Source organism: Cynocephalus volans, chromosome 2, assembly GCF_027409185.1.
Source record: "Cynocephalus volans isolate mCynVol1 chromosome 2, mCynVol1.pri, whole genome shotgun sequence".
NCBI lineage: Eukaryota > Metazoa > Chordata > Mammalia > Dermoptera > Cynocephalidae > Cynocephalus > Cynocephalus volans.
The window spans coordinates 168,091,027-168,109,131 of record NC_084461.1 but is presented as its reverse complement, the minus strand read 5'-3'; the positions used below and the strand labels follow the sequence as shown (position 1 = coordinate 168,109,131).

The 18,105-nt window shown below is 51.2% G+C and overlaps 1 protein-coding gene across 2 annotated transcripts in view; it reads left to right on the top strand.

Moving 5' to 3' along the window:
* The window catches only part of PTK2B (protein tyrosine kinase 2 beta), a 63,430-nt gene extending 47,270 nt beyond the window's left edge, over positions 1-16,160 (top strand). Inside the window, exons 21-30 of one of the 2 annotated variants that reach the window (XM_063086036.1) lie at positions 879-987; positions 2,220-2,285; positions 3,799-3,924; positions 10,477-10,623; positions 10,761-10,796; positions 11,157-11,181; positions 12,476-12,522; positions 13,123-13,260; positions 13,502-13,582; positions 15,135-16,160. In XM_063086036.1, coding sequence (XP_062942106.1) covers positions 879-987; positions 2,220-2,285; positions 3,799-3,924; positions 10,477-10,623; positions 10,761-10,796; positions 11,157-11,181; positions 12,476-12,522; positions 13,123-13,260; positions 13,502-13,582; positions 15,135-15,350 — 991 coding nt within the window. In that variant the 3' untranslated portion in view covers positions 15,351-16,160. The remainder of the gene's footprint in view (positions 1-878; positions 988-2,219; positions 2,286-3,798; positions 3,925-10,476; positions 10,624-10,760; positions 10,797-11,156; positions 11,182-12,475; positions 12,523-13,122; positions 13,261-13,501; positions 13,583-15,134) is intronic. The other variant, XM_063086037.1, reaches the window with a different exon arrangement.
* Positions 16,161-18,105: the final 1,945 nt, after the last annotated feature.

Genomic DNA, 18,105 nt, shown 5'->3' with positions numbered 1-18,105 from the left:
AGAAAAGTATTTGAAAGATGTAATTGGAGAGGGCAAAAGCTCTGGGGTGATGAGGGTGGGAGTTTCTGGGGCCTTGAGAACCGTGGGGAGCTATGACAGTGGCCCCCATCAGAGGCACCCTGCCAGCCCCCCGCCATGGATGGGATTATGAGCAGGCTGTTCTGCTGTGATCTAAAGGACACTCAAAGACCCAGAAGACCCCAGGAGGCTGCCTCAAGCCACAGCCTGACAGTCCCTCCTTTAGAGTTAAGAAATAATTTGACCAGTGTATCCCAATCTTTTGGGATAGGAAAGGCCTTTTTAATATCAAATTTTGAGAATTCTTCTATGAAACAATAGCTACACTCTTAGAATCCTTTGACCACCTAATGAAGTCAGCTGTCATTAATTTTTATGACACACAATAGAAGGCACATACATTTGAAAATGCAGTATCAAGTATTATATATTCAATAGTGCATAATACTTGGTACTATGGATTCATGGACCCCCGGCAATAATTCCAAAGTCCTCTGAGGTCTGTCATTCCCAGGTTAAGGAGCACTGGATCAGGTAAGAAAGGCCAGAGGCACACACACAGCTAACCTGGGAGTGAACCCACAGCCCCCATCAGCACACACCTGGATGCATTGGTGGGATGTATAATGAGATGCAGATGTGGGACATAGGCCTGGGTCGTGAACTTGGCTGGGACATTGGAAGTCTCCACAGGGCACCAGCATCAATAGCAGGTGCAGGAGGGCAAGCGCAGGGGAGGCGGGGCTGCAGGTAGGCTTCTGCTGCCAGCTTGGGCTGGGACTGTCTCTCCAAGGAGCCCCTGAGATGCATATAACTCTGACCTTGTTTCTCTCTCCTTGTCTGACCTGACCTCTTGGCAGTGACATTTATCAGATGGAGAAGGACATTGCTATAGAGCAAGAGAGGAACGCTCGCTACCGACCCCCCAAAATCTTGGAGCCCACCGCCTTCCAGGAACCCCCACCCAAGGTTAGCCAAGCCCTGGCCTCATCGGTCCCATGAATCACAGCAGAGTCAGGTCCCTTTGTGACCCACTCCCGCCTCGGCATAAGCAGGATGCTCCCCCACAATCCTCTCTCAGCCCTTCTACCCAACCATCCATCAGCACTGAACTCAGCCCCGTCACACCAGTGTCCCAGCAGGTGGCATCTGAGACAGCAGACACTTTGTGGGGCGACTGAGGCAAGAAGCACCCCCAAAAGTTTTTCTTGAGAGGCTGGGCACTTTTTTCCTAGGAGTTTTGTAGGGATGGGTTAGATCCCTTAAGGACACATGGGTGGGTGTGTCCTGGGTCCCTTGGTGCAGTCTGTGTCTGTGACCTCCCTGGCAGCACTGGGCTAAGGGCCAGGGTCCCACTGCTGTGCTATCATGTGGGTGGGTTTTGAGAGACCGTGCCTGTATTACTCAGCTGGAGATGCTACAGCAAAAGACCACAGATGGGGTGGCTTCCACAGCAGACATTTATCTCTCACAGTTCTGGAGGCTGGAAGTCCAAGATCAAGGTGCTGGTGTCTGGTGAGGGCCTCTTCCTGGGTTCAGGTGGCTTCCTTCTTGCTGTGTCCTCACCCAGCAGAGGGCAATCGAGCTCTGATCTCTCTTCCTCTCCTAATAAGAACTAATCTCATCATGGGGTCTCCACCCTTGTGACCTCGTCTAATCATGTCCCAAAGACCCCACCTCTTAATACCATCACATTGGGAGCTGAGGCTTTAACAGGTGCCCTTGAGGGGGACACAGACATTCCATCCACAGCAATGCCTGATCTGCTCCAAGGCCTTTTCTCACCTGTCCCTCTTGCCTGGCATGTTCTGCCCCTTCCCTCAGGGCCCACTCAGTTGTCATGTCTTCCACGAAGCTTCTGTGAGTTCCTGAGCCCTCAGTGACTTCCTCCCTCCGACTGTCTGTGGCTCTTGGTTGCTCGTTTGGCAGTGTCCCCACATAGGGGAGCTACACATACACAGACCCTTCCAATTAGCGATACCCCAGGAGGGCCGGGAGGCTGGCCTCTGTCCCTCCCCATCACTTAGCAGGTCATCGATGCTCATTAAGTGGATGCAGAATGGTTTTAGTGGTAACTTTATCCCTGTTTCTTCTTCCTTCTGGACAAGCCTGAGCTGTCTCTGACCCGCTGTTGCCCTGGGTGAGTTTTGTTCACTCAAGGAGAGAGACGGCACTGACACATCTCTGCGTTCTCTCTCCAGCCCAGCCGGCCCAAGTACAGACCCCCTCCACAGACCAACCTCCTGGCTCCCAAGCTGCAGTTCCAGGTAAATATGTAACCAGAGGGCCGGGAAAGTTCAGGCGCACCCCTCCTCTAGGTCCTTCCCGAAATTTCTTCTTGTGCCTTTGAAGAGCAGCCTACACCCACTCGGGGAATGGAGCTGGACTGGGTTGGCTCTTCTTTGGCACCCAGAATAGAACACGAACTCAGATTAAGAGAATAAGAATGTCATTCTACCAGGCTGTCCTCAGCTAGGAAGATCTGCCTTAAGGCCAGTCCATCTGTCTCCTGCGTCTGCTGCTTCGTGTGCCCGCCACCAACACCTCCCCATGTCCCGGACCTGCCTGGCCTCCTACCCTGAGCAGCGCCTTCTGGGAGGAATCCCGGGGAGCTGGGGACAGTTGACATTCTCCAGAGAATGGATTTGCTCCCTGGGGCTCCCCGCAGAGGCCCTGACCAGAACCTGGGTGGCCAGTGGAGAGAGAGCAGGTTTCCATCTGAGCTCTCTCCTGCTTCCGCTATCACCAACCACATGTCTTCCCAAGGCTGTGGGTCCCTGTCTCAGAATGTCTCTGTCCCATGTCTCTTTCTTGCATCTAGGTAAGAGGGAACTCAGACCCCTCTCTTTTCCTCTCTTACATCCCTTAGCTCAGCATCGCTGCTCAAACATGGAGTGTCTCAACCAATAGGGGCACTGTCAGCTTATCTGATGCTCCTTAAAGAAAGGTGGTACCCCACAGTCATGTGTTTCTTCTCAAGGAAATACCCCAGTGCCAAAGCACGCCATCCACAGACTAACATAAATCTTTTCATGTGAAGAAAAAGCCCTGATTCAGAAGGTGGAAACTATGTCCTAAAAAAAAAAATCCCCTTGTGTGTTCTTTAAAATAGTGATTAAAAATTATATATATATATATATATATATAAATTATATATTTTTATGTACATAATTATATATATTACATATATATTTTAATATATAATTATATATATTTTATAATTGCCTTTTTAAAAGGAGAAAAAATATGGAGGTGAGTGCTTTTTCCCACTCTTTTTAATTAAAGCATAGTCATTCATTTCAATATTTTATATTTTATTCAGCATAATTCTATTAGTAGGAACAGGATCCAGAGGTAAAGGTCTAAAGCTAGAATAATATATATATATTAATTTGTATATATATATATATATATATATATATATATCTGTGGGTAATCATATCTGTCAATGAGCATCACAACTATAAAACATAACTCTTTTCCAAAGAGTCCTGAGGGGGAAGACCTGGTCTCAGTGGGCCAGTGACACGAGGACCCCACTGTGTGCAGAGCACCTGGGGAGGGAAGCTTAGTGGACAAGAGGCCATGGTGCTCCACCGTTTCTCTTAGATGGAGCCAATGAAATGCCCACACTATGCTCTTTATTAGCTGCTGGAGAGCAGGTCCTGTGTCCCCCACCATGTTCACGTGTCATTTCTTTGTGCTCGTGTTTGTAGCTGCTAATTGTCCACCCTCTGGTCTTGTCCCTGTGCCTGGTGCTTCTTTGCTTCTCCTGAATAGGTCCCTGAGGGTCTGTGTGCCAGCTCTCCCACGCTCACCAGCCCTATGGAGTATCCATCTCCAGCTAACTCGCTGCACACCCCGCCTCTCCACCGACACAATGTCTTCAAGCGCCACAGCATGCGGGTAAGACGGCTCTGCATGCTGGGTCCCAGCCTGGACTGAAGGAGGATGCTGGAGGGAGGTGGCCTGGGACAGCAGAACGCCACGTCCTCAGGCCCAGCAGGTGCCCTCCAGGCTGCCATGCACAAGCCAAGCCAAGCCACCAGGGGGCCCTGTGACTCCCCTCCCTTTGCAAACACACAAGAGGCTAAGTGCAAAGCAGGGCTCTGCTCCCGAGGACACCAGCTGGACCCAGGCTTGCCCTTGTCCACACTGATGCTGTGGCTAGTAGTGAAAAAACCTCTCCCTTTCCTGAGCCTCAGGGGCAGAGTGGTCCATGGTAGTGTGGAGGCCCATGGGCAGAGCGCAGCCCAACCTGGTGGTGCTGGAGAACAGGAGAGCCTGGAGATTCCACCCCCTCCGCCTTCCTGCCTGATTGCTTTGGTTGCTAAACCTCTCCTCAGTCAAAGGAAAGGCTTCCTTGTGGCTGCTGCTCCCACTGCTTTTGTAAAAGTTGCTGCTGGATGGGAAGGAGTGTAGGGGCAAGTGTGAATACAAGCTCATTAATTGGCTGGAGCAGGGGGCCAAGCCACCTGTCACTGCTAGTGAGGCCCTGAGTGCTTCATGGACTAGCTTCTGACTGTCAGGTCTTATGTGAAAACACACCTTTGCATTTAAGCGATGCCCATGGCCACCAACCATCTGCTTCGATGTACATGGCTCCTGTGGTCAGCTGCCATGAACACTCGATATATTTCACTAAACCGAATTACAAAACAGACTGAAAAGCTTATTACGTCAGCTCTAACTCTGTAAACATACATGCATGATATTTCAGGCTCGGAATACGTGACTCTAAAAATTTTTTGGAAAAAAAATACATGTTTATTGTAATAGATTTGGAAAACGTAGGCAAGTATGTTGAGATGCGTTTGTGCCATTATTCTTAATTTGATAAAATTTTGAAATGAGCACAACAACTAAGAATTCCAGATACCAAGATCTGGTGTGAAATAAAATTTTCCCTGACCTACCTCATTTTTTTCTTTTACATTAATTTAGCCAATTTCTGTCTTTGTATATGCTTAATAATAAAACTGCATTTTTAAGCATATACTATAATTTAGGTAGTGTTCAGTTCCTCCACCCTTCTGCCCTTTACTCTTTATTCACGATTAATTAAGTTTTAGTGAGTTTTTCTTTAAAATGTGTTCTTATAGAAAGAAGCTATTTTGCAAGTTTGAGGGGTGGCATGGCCTTTGTGCAAGCTCTGCTTCTCCATGAGGACGTCATTCAGTTCCATAAAGACTAACTGTGCAGAAAGAAAAAGGACCTTTTGTGTCAGCGAGTTAGAAGTAATTGCCATAAGGAAGATCTGCACATAAAGAACATAATGAGCATTTCTTTAAATAAACAAACAAAAAAGTTAAAAATATAAACTCCATTTTATGATATAGATCAGAAACACTGAGAAAGTCTCTTCCAGGTAGAATGCTGAAAAAGTATATAATAGGCACCCTGCAAAGCATTTGAAATCATTTAACAAAAATTCAGAAATGATTTTCCCACAAAAAATCTTCTACTGACAGGCTCTGTAGCCTGACTCATCTGGGAGTCTGTAGGATGCCACATCAGAGTCAGGATGGCAGGAATCTCCCTCTTGAAGACCTCACGATTGAGATTTAAAATAATAAAATTCAATAAAAGTAGGGTTTGCAGGATGAGTGTAGGGCGCTGTCCTGGGTGCTGAAGAGGGAACCCGGCGGTTCTGCCTTCAAAGAGCTTACAGTCAGCCAGAAGGAGGTCAGGTGCAGGTTCACTTGTCATGCAAACCAGACAGTTGTGGGTGCCACAGAGAGGGAGCTTAGAGAGAAGAATAACTCCTCCCAGCTCCCTTTTAAAGCTGGGCATGAAGGGGGGGAAAGATTTGAGGGCCGGCCCGTGGCTCACTCGGGAGAGTGTGGTGCTGATAACACCAACTCAAGGGTTAAGATCCCCTTACTGGTCATCTTTAAAAAAAAAAAAAGAAGAAGGATGGGAAATATTTGAACAAGAAGAAACTGGGGTGCATGGAATGGAAGAGGCTTAGGCATCAGACTGAGTGATGGGAAACCACAGGGCAAGTGCAGAGTCTGTTTGGCTGGAACAAGGAAGGATCCGTGTGCAGGTGGAAACAGGGCTGATGGGACGGGTAGCAGCCAAATTTTGGAAGGTATCACAGCTTGTGAGAGTCATTTTTAAACACCACTAGTGGGGCTGGCCAGTTAGCTCACTCAGTTAGAGTATGGTGCTGACAACACTGAGGTCAAGGGTTCAGATCCCCATACTGGGGGCTGCCAAAACAAAGCAAACAAAAAACGAAATAAAATGAATTAATTGAAAAAAAAAAAAAAGCCATACGTACCTGATTCCTTTTGAGTGTAATGTAATCAGCAGTGTAAATTTTCGTTGCCTGATAAGAATATCTGAGGTGCATTTCAGCAAAGTCAACCATAAAGAGATTCAATCTTTAAGTTGTCATTTCTCTTTGAGTTTTATTATGAAATTGGAAGATATCAGAATAAGTCTTCCATTATGTGTTTGTTAAAATATTTGGTAATATTAGGCCTGGGGCATACTAGGCGTTTTAGTGGTGGAAATCTTATCTTACACTTATAAAACTGTATAGTATTTTCTTTGCTCTGGTAACTCATCCTAGCATTATATACCCTAGTCTGTCTCAGACCAGGCATTTTTCTTACACCAGGAAATTCATAACTATATCTAGAACTCATGACAATTAGTTCCTATTCATCATTATTTGTCAGTAGCCTGGGGCAGCTGTATCTTTGTGTTTGCAAGTATTGACATTTAACAGGGGATATTTACAGCCTGAAAATTCCCTCATTTTGGAGCATCAGCCTCTGCAAAATAAATGTTATTTTATTTTTTTCAATTTCATGATTACAAAATACTCTTACATTCTGAAATTTGATTCTTAAAATATGGCCTAGATTGGTGGTTCTCTGCTGAGATGATTTTCCCTCTGAGGGGACATTTGGCAATGTCTGGGGGCATTTTCATTATAAATGGGGAGGTGCTACAGGCATCTAGTTGGGGGGCAGCCAGGGTTGCTGCTAAGCATCCTACAATGCATAGGAAATCTCCCTGAAATAAAGAATTATCTGGCCCCAAATGTGAATTAGTGCTGAGATTAAGAAAGCTGGGTGTAGCTATTGTGTATTCAGCCCCATGAGAACGGAAACGTTGTATTAATGTTTCTGTTGCATATAACAAAATACCTGAACTGGGTAATTTGTAAGAAAATGAAATTTATTGCTTACAGTTTCTAAGGCTGGGAAGTCCAAAGCCCAGGGAATGCATCTGGTGAGGGTCTTCCTTGGTGGTGGCTTCAGCAGCACAGGTTATCACATTGTGAGATGGCAGTGCAGAGAGAGAGAGACTTCCTTTTTCTCTCCTTTTAAAGCCCTCAGAACCACACCCATGACCATCAGTAAGCCATCAACTTAATCACCTCTTCAAGGCCCTGCCTTTCAATTATCATAGTAGGATTTCCCAACCCCTTAACACTGTCACAGTGGGGGCCACGTTAAAGTTGCAATGAGTTTGGGGTGGACATTCAATCCACAGCAATTGTACATTTTAAAACCACTTCCCTCCTAGCACTGAAACCCATGTTTGCCACATAGTTATTGCTTAATAAATAGTTGTTGAATAGATAATGAACACAGAATATTTCAGCAAGAAACCTAACTAATGGGGAGAAGTATCATTAGAAATTTAGATCGGTAATGGAGGCTCAGTGAGCACTAGGATAAAAACATCCCAATGTAACTATTTTAAAACTGTACTGTAATATCCAAGTGTGTTTTATAGGATTTAGTATGGAAACTCTTTTAAGAAACTTGGCAGGGATTATGGCTTGCTAAAAGTAGATGGAGATCATTTTTAGCATTTTCTGCAAATGACTTGTATGTAATCTGGCCACTTTCATCAAAAGGAGCTGAGGGACCTGCTGGCTTGGGTGTCATAGAAAGATCCTGCCCCTGGCAAAGGCAACCCCTGGGTTTTATGCCATCAAGAGGATGTCAATCACACTCTTCCTCCACTGGTCCAGGAGGCCGAGGTGACCATGTGTAGCAGAAAAAAGGCAAAATAGTTTGGAGGGACTGAGCAGATAATTCTACAACAAACTCTGGGGAGGATTGGGGGGAAATGGGAAAATACACAACACCTTCCATTAAGGAACCAGCAGGTAAAAGTGTGAATAGGTCCAAAGCCCCACAGGTGAGTTAAGACAAGGGTTAGACAAGTAAAGCTAGGGAGTGAAAGCGTTTGTCTTATATCCGCAGAGCTGTGCTTCTTAAATTCTGTTCCTCATTTGCTCTCCTACCTCATGCACTTCTCTTTTTTTATTTTATTAATATTGTTTTTTTACATTCTATGATGTTGTTGCAGAGCAGTTGGGAGGGAGAGGGAGATGGGAAAGGGGAAGGAAATGGGATGGGAGAAGGAGGAGGGAAGAGGGGCAGGACTGAGGCTGTGGCACCCCCCCACATTCCCACAGGGGAGACAGGGGGGCTTCCAGCAGTGGCTTGCTCATTGCCAGGCTGGGTGCAGATGTCAGGGGGGTATGGCAAAAGCCCTCATCTCCCACCACCCCGGCTCGGGAACCCAGCGCCCTTCTTGCTGTGGCTTGGTGGTTGTCACTGGGCTGGTTTCTTGTGGGGGGGGGCATGACCAAGGCCCTTGGCCTCCCACCACCCAGGCTCAGGAGAGCCCAGGGCACTTCCTGCGGCAGCTCAGTGGTTGTCACCGGGCTGGTTGCTGGTGTTGGGGGACCCAAGGCCCCACACTGCCCCAGCTTGCGAGAGCCCAGGACACTTCCTATGGCGGCTCAGTGGTCATCGCTGGAGTGGTTGCGCTTATCAGAGGTTATGGCTGAAGCCCTCAGCTCCCACCCTCAGGACTGGTTGTGGGTGTTGGGGGGCATGGCTGAGGCCCCCGGCCTTCCCCACTTTCTGGCTTGGTAGCCCAGGGGACTGCCAGTCCTTCTAGGTGTTATAGGTGTTCTTTGGTGAAATGAGACCTTTACTAGTTAATATCAAACTTTGTCTCTGGTTGTGAGTACTTTGTTTTTTCTTTCAGTTCTGTGTTGGATTATTTGCTGTTCCCACCACTCAAACTCTGCACTAGAACTGATTTGTTGTCCTTTGCTTGCTTCTAAAATGGGAGAACTTCCTGTGGGGACCAGTACTTGAGTTCTGTGGTTGAGCTAAATTGCTGCTTTGCTCCTGATTCCCTAGAGAAAGCTTTTTGTGCAGCTCAGGTTTTAGTGGTTGACTTTATAGGTACTTCCAGTTCTAGTGAAATCTGGTGCACCTGGGTTATGTAGAAACACTGGTCTGGGACTGTGTCTTTTCATCAAACTACACCCCATGCAGTTCTATATTCCTGACCAGTCTCCTCTGAGTGGTCCTATGCTGATTGGGGGGCAGATCAGCTGTCCTTGCTGTGCCCCAGTGTTCCCCCTGTGCACCCATCTCCCCCGCTGCCCATACTCCAAATGCTTCCCATGGGATGAACTGTGCTCTGGTCCCTTGAGATGACTCCCTGGCCTCTGATTGGCTCCTCGGTCCTATGTGGGTCCATGGGAACCTTATTAATGGTCTTGTTGGCCTGGGAGCCACCAAGGCCCTCTTCTCCCCTGCCGCCTCCAAGCAACTCCATCTGAAGGGCACAGCTGCAGCTTTTGCCAGCTCCTGCTCCATGCGCTCAGCAGCTCCAGCCTGGAAGCAGCCAGGATTCACAGTGGCTGGAGGGGGGTTTTCTTTCTTTCATGGTAGCTTTTCCAGTCTTCATGCACTCCATAGGTCTCTCCTCCTCTTTGCCTGAGCTCTAGCAGCCCCAGCTTGGCTGTTGTTGCTTTTTTATAGTTGTAAATTGGTTGATTTGTGGGAGAGAGTGACACTGGGGACCATCTACTCTGCCATCTTGACTGGAAGTCTTGTGCACTTCTTCTAACCTTTGGTTAAATTGCCCCTGCTGTTATCTTAGTAAAGACAAAGTTTCAGTAGAAAGGCCTAGCAGGTAGTGGGAGCTGTTGCTCCTTCCCTCTGCTCAGCCATAGACAGTCACATGGAACTGCACACCAGGGGGCTTGTGGCAGAAGCACAGACCTTCAAAGCTGCCAGACCTGCCACCGTTGGGTTTCCAGAGGGTTGGCTCTGCATTTCTCAGTCTATTCAGTGACAGCAACCGTCACCAATGTCAACTGAGGAAATAATATTGGGGCATCGCTTGAAAGTTTCATCAGTGGATCACGTGACAGTGTGAATGAGTGCGTGTGAGCAGTGAGTTCTGGGCTTGGGCACCACAGGCATGTGCTCGATGCTGACACCCAACCAAAACTGGCTGCATGCATGGCCGCAGGTTTTAGAACCAACTTCCAAGAAAAACATAGCTGGTGAGGCCAAGCTTGAGGCTCCCGCCAGGCTCTCCTGAAGATTGTCCCTCACCTGCAGCTGAGGGTGGGGCTCATGGTGTCCCCTCCTTTCTTTTCCGCTGTCCTCTCAGGAGGAGGACTTTGTCCGGCCCAGCAGTCGAGAGGAGGCCCAGCAACTGTGGGAGGCTGAGAGGGTGAAGATGCGGCAGACGCTGGACAAGCAGCAGAGGCAGATGGCAGAGGACTACCGGTGGCTGCGGCAGGAGGAGAAAGCCTTGGTGAGCCAGTGTGGGGCCCAGGAGGGACTTCTGTGCCACATGGCCATCCATGTCCCCAGCAACTGGAGTGAATACCGTCCATGCGTTCTTCCCACTCTGGAATCCTGAATCCTTTGCTTTGGTTTCCTCCTCTGCAGGACCCCATGGTTTATATGAACGATAAGTCCCCGCTGGTAAGTCACCTCACTAGGGGGAGGTCTCTCCCTCACAGCCAAGGCCTGGGAGGGTCTCACACATCACGGCCCCTGCTGGAGCTCCCGGGCCCGTCACCTCTTCCTTCCTTGTGTGCCGATGTCCATGTGCTCTTCCCTGAGCTCTCCTGGGATCTACACCCTCAGCGCGGCGTGGCCTGCCGCAGGGCCCCTCAGCCTCCCGGGAGGGTTGCTTTGATCAAGATCTCCCAGGCCACCCTCACTCCCACCCCCCATGGCTATAATCTCTAAACACACAGCGGAGGGTGTGGGGACAGGTAAAGGGGAAGCGGGTCATCCCAGAGCCACATGAGTGACATGTTCTTTCCTCCCTTCCTCCAGACCCCCGAGAAGGAGGCCGGCTACAGTAAGTGTCTTTGCCCTTCCTACGGGGGGCTACCGCCTGGTGTCTTGTGCGGCCCAGGGCAGAGAATAGCATCTGTCTGCAATTTGAAGAAACATCTGCCTCTTTTTCACTCAGCATGTGGGTAGAGGGTCGGCTCTGGTGTGGAGACCCACTCGCTCCCTTCCCAGCTGCCTCTGTCCTCAGCCCACCTCCCCCTGCATTTGTGCGAGGAGCTGGCAACTCTCTCTTCCATTCTGTTTCTGGCACACTCTGATGGAGGCTCCTCATGGGTGAAATCAGGCAGCCCCCTGCCTCTCCCAGCATGTCCACATCTTCTCCAGGCCTGAGGGATGGAAGAGAGAGAGTGGGAGGGGTGGCTGAGCCTGGATGTCTCTCCAGATGCTGAAGGCAGAAAGGGGAGAGGGGTGGGGCTGATGGTTGTGATGATGACAGGGTCAACGACAACACAACAGAGAACACAACCAGGCTCAGGCCTAAGTCACTTATAAATGGTAACTCGTTTAGCCTCACAGCAACTTGTGAGACACGTACAGTTTATGATTATTTCCTTTTTACAGTGGATGAAACCGAGGAACAGGAGGGTTAAATAACTTGCCCAAAGTCACACAGCTAATAACTAGCAGAGCTCAGATTGGAACCCATGCAGTCTGGCTCCAGGATCCCTTCTGAGCCAGCCCCTCATTGCAGAGATGAAAATTAAGGCCCGGGCGGTGTCAGTGAGCTGCCTGGGGGACAGAGCTCATGGTTGCAGAGGGGAGAGTAGACCAGGTGTGGTGACTTCCACTGTATGGCATGCTCTTCCAGCAGCTCTGCAGGGCTGTGTGTGTCTTTGCTTGTCAAAGTGAGAGTGAATAGCTTGGTTCTCAAGGCAAACCATCCTGTCCTCCCACGTCCACCACACGAGCTGCTGTCACACGGGGACGGGGTGCCACAGACACCTGCTGCTTTCAGAGGGTGACGTTTCTTCCTCATGGGTGATAGAGGCCAGCATGTGTGTGTCCCCCAGGACCTGATGTCCGTCAGGGGAGGAAATGCAGCTCGATCTGGCACACCCATGGCAATCCCCTTGTTTCTGCTGTGACTCTGGTTTCTTCTTTCTATAAAATGGACAACTGCGCTTGCCCCTGACTGTGGGAAAGCCAGGGAGACCAGGAGGGTATTTCCCCTGCCATCTTCCAGGAATTTGGTTTTAATTTCCCTGGTGTGGAGGAGAGGGGATTTGGTTATCGGCAGGTAAGGAAGGGCAGGGCCTGGGTGTGAGAACCGCCCCACTCACTGTCCATTCTCCTTGCAGTGGAGTTCACGGGGCCCCCACAGAAGCCACCGCGGCTGGGCGCGCAGGTATGTGTTACCTCTGCCAATGCAGATAATGAATTTGAGTCACAAGACTGATGCCCACTATGAAAACTTCGAAGTTCCTCAGATATAATTCAATCCAGTATCCCCATTCTATAGATGAGGCTCAGAGAGGGGATGAACCTGGCCTGAGGCCACACAGCTAATTCATGAAGGAGCGAGGGAATAACCAGTCTCCTGTCTCCTGTGTCCCCCTCCCCGACCTGGAGGAAAGTTCACTGGTGCAGCCCCAGAGGCAGGAGGTGGGGGTCCCCTTCCTCTCTGAGCCTTCCCTATTGGATTCTAGCACCCCTATTGTCCTGCCAGCAGCCTCGGTTGGGAGCTGGTGTTCTCTACTCAGGAACAGTGGCTCTCAACTTTGGCTGTCCACGACAGTCACCTGAGCAGCACCATGCCCTGCTGTATGGCTTCCACTAGTATTTGGTTCAGGCTTCTGGCTGGAGGACCAGTACCCTGGATGGGGCACTGCTGTTCTGGAGAAGAGTCCTTTCAAATTGGACTGGTGGGTGTCTGAGCTGGCACCAGTCCCAGCTGTCCAGGAAACAACAGCAATGATGGTAGTGTCCCCTAACCTGTCCCCCTCAGTCCATCCAGCCCACGGCCAACCTGGACCGGACGGATGACCAGGTGTACCTCAACGTCATGGAGCTGGTGCGAGCCGTGCTGGACCTCAAGAACGAGCTCAGCCAGCTGCCCCCCGAGGGCTACGTGGTGGTGGTGAAGGTGGGCTGGGCAGCTGCTGGGGATGGGGGGGCAGAGGCAGCCCACCCAGCCTGGAAGGAAGGGGTTTTGTGGTTTCACACGGGCCAGCCCAGCAGACCCCATTAGAGCAGGGAGGTCCCAGGGAGTTCGGTCCCAGGCAGCATCAGAGGGCAAGCACCATCCCAGGAGGCCTCTCTCCAAGGGAAATGTGGCTTTCTCAGAAAGCAAGAGGTGACAGTCACCTGCCCGTTTCTCCCCCCAGAATGTGGGGCTGACCCTGCGGAAGCTCATCGGGAGTGTGGACGATCTCCTGCCCTCCTTGCCATCCTCTTCACGGACAGAGGTGAGTGTCCTTGTCCCAGATGGTGCCGTGAGCTTTTCCCCTACACCGCCACATGTTCCTAGTCATGTTTCCCAGCAGAGGCTCTCCAGGGCCACTTGGCAGCCTCATTTCTGCCCTTAGCATCCTCAACAGGTGGTTCCACCCAGCATATCTGTTCAGGTACCACCAGACGGCTGAGGTGGCCCCCAGGGACCCAGCCAGCTTCTAGGATAAATTTCCTAGATCAGGTCTCAGACAATTGCAGTGAATCCTTGTTGAGTGAAGAAATGCCAAGGAGACATGGCTTCCTTTTTTCTCCTTTCTCTAGTCACCATCTGTACTAAGGTTAAGGCAAGTGTGTCATTGAAATAGCATTTAAAGTTTCTTTAATTGATCATTTAATCTAATTTATTTAAATAAGCAAAAAAAACGCCCACTAAAAACCAAAACAGGAGTCTTGGTGCTCTACATAGATGGTGTCTGTGGTAGGGAGAGAAATTCCCCTAAAGATGTCCACATCCTAACCCCGGAACCTGTGGGCATGTCACCCCACATGGCAAAAGGGACTTTGCAGATGAGGTGGAGTTAAGGATCCTGAGATGGGGAGATCATGCTAGATCCTCAGAGTGCACCTAGTGTAGTCACACAGTCCTTATAAGAGGGAGGTAGGAGGGTCAGAGTCAGAGAAAAGGGACAGCAGAGGTTGGAAGGATGAAATTGGGCCCCCAACTGAGGAACCACCTAGGCAACCCCTCAAGGCTGGGAAAGGCCAGGAACAGAGTCTCCCCTGAAGCCTCCAGAAGGAACCAGCCCTGCTGACACCCTGACTTTAGGCCAGTGGGACCTGCTTCAGATTGCTGACCTCCAGAACTGTAAGAATAAATCTGTGTAGCTTTAAGCCACTATGTTTGTGGTCATTTGTTACCAAAGCCACAGGAGACTGACACATTGCCATGGGACATTAGTCGGTTGTCTGTCTGGAAACCAGTCATAGACCCCCAATGGGACCCTTTGATCCACCCACTGCCCAGAGGTCAGCAAGTGGCACAAATGACTAAAGCCTCCCACCACTGTCCCCAGATTATAAAGCCATATTCTTTGCCTGATGTGAGGGCTCCTTGCCCTTGGGATGATCATTCACTCACTTACTCATTCATTCTTTCATTTGACAAATGCCTCTTGAGCATTAACTCTGTACTCAACAATGTGCTAGGCAGCAAAACAGCCCAATTTCTTGATTTGACAGTAGATAGCTAACACCTGGGTAAATGTCCTTAAGCCCCAGTCACTCACTGCAACATCCAGCCAGCGTGAGGGGATGTTGCCAGGAAGGGAGGGACTGTCCAGCTGGGTCAGGCAGGGCTGGCACAGGGTGGGCTGGGGTCTGGGAGGTCTGTGATGTCAGCCCTTGCAGACCCAGCTCCAACCTGCACAGGCCTTAGATTCAGCCTGGGCCTGGGTCTGATTCATGCCCAGGGAGGTTCCTGCTGCCTCAGCCAGCACCCAAGGAGGACACCTGCGAGGCGTCCCCATCCTCCAGGCTCCCAACCTCTCCCGTGTGCTCTTCCTGCAGATTGAGGGGACCCAGAAACTGCTCAACAAAGACCTGGCGGAGCTCATCAACAAGATGCGGCTGGCCCAGCAGAATGCCGTGACCTCCCTGAGCGAGGAATGCAAGCGGCAGATGCTGACCGCCTCCCACACCCTGGCCGTGGACGCCAAGAACCTGCTCGATGCCGTGGACCAGGCCAAAGTCCTGGCCAACCTGGCCCACCCACCTGCAGAGTGACGGAGGGTGGGGCGACCTGCCTGTGTCCTGCCCACTTGCCCTGGTCCTCCCCTGCCCTGCCCGTGGTCATGTGGGTCTTCAGGGGGAGGCCGAGGGGAGCCCTTCCCCCTGCCACTTTGCACGACCCCTCTCCCCACCGCTACCCCAGCTGCAGCTGGACAAAGGGGACTCTGGACTCTGGACTCAGGATGGGGGTGATGAAGATGGCTTGGAGGGGGCACTGCTGCAACGTGGCCATGCCCTCTCCTCCTGGGCCTGAGTGCGGGGGCCTCGTTGGAGTCACAGTGGTGCCCCTCGCAGCCAAGTTGGCTTTGTGTATGGACATGGTAGGCCGCTTTGGGAGCAAACTATTCCTTCTTACCCTTTCGGCTCTCGGAGGTCCCTGATGCACAGAGGAGCCGGGAGGGTCTTTATTTTGGGGGTCAGGCAGCAGGTGAGGTGCGAGTGGGCCTGGCTTTCTTGTACAGTGTATATTGGAATTTATTTAATGTGAGTTTGGTCTGGACTGACAGCGTGTGCCCTCGAGGGGCACCTGAGGGGACCTGGGATGTAGTCCAGGAACAAGCTAATTGGGAGTCTGGGTGCAGGACACTGTGTTGTCAATACACCAAGTGTCAGGGGACAAAGCAGAGAAATGAGGCCCACCAGGACTTTGGACCACGACCTGCTGTCCTCCTGCCCCTGCCTCTCTCCTCCACTCCCCTCCTCCTTCTCCCCCTCTTTACTTTCCTCCTTTTTTCTGCCCCTTTTCTCACCCACTGCCTTCCTTTCTTGCGTGTTTGTGTAGAACACTCTTTTACCCTCTTTCTATTTGACCTGTGGTTGAATTAAAACCGTACCATTTGCTTTGTGGCTTGTTTGATTGCTCTGTTTGTTTCATCTGTTCTTTGGGGGAAAATGCGACCTTGAGCCACGGCCGAAGGAATCGACTGTGCTGTGGAGGGGCGCGGGTGACCCTGGGCAATGGGGCTGGGCATGTGCTGCTGTGCGCGGGCAGTGGGGGACACCCGGCCCAAGGGCTCTGGAAGGTTGAGGGCTACCTATGACACTGAGGTGTGGCTGGTGGGGAGCGGGTCACACAGGGGAACAAGCAGGGAACTCGGCTTTATTTCATCCTTTTCCATGTGCAAGATGGGCGAGAGACATGAATAGCGTGCATGAGCATCACTGCACTGGAGGCCAAGTCTGGGGGTCTGGCCTGGAGGCCCTGAGGCCTCACGAGAGCTGGGGGAGGCGGGGGAGGTCAGCGCTGCAGGCCCAGGATGAGGAGCAGCCAGAGGCCAGAATAGGCCCCTGAGTGGGGCATCAACAGAGAAATGAGGAGATGGGCCTGGGCAGGCAGGTTTCCCCGGGTTTGTCAGGGAGAGGCAGGGGGAGTTTGGAAGGAGGGAACCCCAAAGACCAAAGGGAAACGGGAAGCTTGCCCTGCTTGGCTTCCTTCCCGGAGTCTTCAGAGCCCCTTGCCCGCATCTGTTAGCTGCGGAGGTTCCCCCTGAGCTTGGGGGGCCTGATCCTGGGAGCAGGAGCTCTGTCTGATACCCCACAGGCAGCTGGGGGCCCTGGAGTGTCCATTCCAAGGTGCAGGAACAGGCAGAGTGGTTCAGAGTGGGGAGGACACACCACGGGCTCCGGGAAGGACTGCGAGGATGGGCTGGAAGGGGACAGTCCTGCAGCTTTGGCATTGACACAGCAGCCTCCAAGTCCAAAGCGGTCAGGTCGCTTAGCCATTCAGGACAGATGTCCTGGGCGCTGACCACCACTCAGCCAGCGCCACACTAGGTGCCGGGGGTGGAGGGTCCAACAGGCACAGGTCCTGCCCTTGAGGAGTTAGAAGTGAAGGAGCCTGAAGCAAAGATTTTAAACACCAGGGACCAGGGGGCCCTGCAGAGGGAAGAGGGAGGATGGGCCAAATAAGTTGCAAGTTTGAGTTGGGTCAAGACGGCTCAGGATTCTCTTTCTAGTTCATCCACTGCATGTTTAAGGACAGAGGTGGCCCTACAAGCAGTGGCTCTCTGCTCTGCTAGCCAGTGCTGAGCTGCATTGCAGCAGGGAAGGGGTAGCGCTGAGGTGGAGGAGGAGCCTGTGGGGCTGGAAGGTGCCTCCGGGGGTGTGGAACAGCCTGGCTCCCTGCAGACTGGAGGATCCACCTGCTCCTGTCCCCAGCCCATACCCTTCCTCCCCTGTCACTCTGTGTACCACATAGCTCACACCCAGTGGACGCAGGTGGACTCTGAGCTTTGTCTCAGCCTGGCTTAGGGATCCCCAACCAGCCTTTCCAGCCCTTCCCGTGGCTCCCCACACTGGGACCCACCTCAATCTGGCTGCTGTCCCTGACACTTCAGGATCATTCCTGATTACAGAACATTGTTCATAGTCCTCCCCAGCCCTCTCTTGAGGTCTGATTCTGTTCCTCTTCAGCCTGGTCCCACCCCCACCCCTAGGGCCCCCTGAGTGACCCTCTTGTCTTGCTCCTCCAGGAGAAGCTCATTCTGCCTCACGTTATCACCACCATGCTGTACTTCTGCAGAACAAAGTCCCTCATCTATTCTAGCTCCTCAGCATCCAGGACAGGGCTCTATGCCCAGCAGATCCTCAGCACTTGGCACAATAATGTCAAGGTTCCGATCTTCAATGACTGGGCCAGTTTAGGGACTCCACAGAGAGGCACCTGCAGGCAGATAGTGTTGACCACAAAGGGTACTCTGGAGGCAGCCGCAGTTAACAGAGGTCAGAAGATGGTCAGCAGGGCCACCCT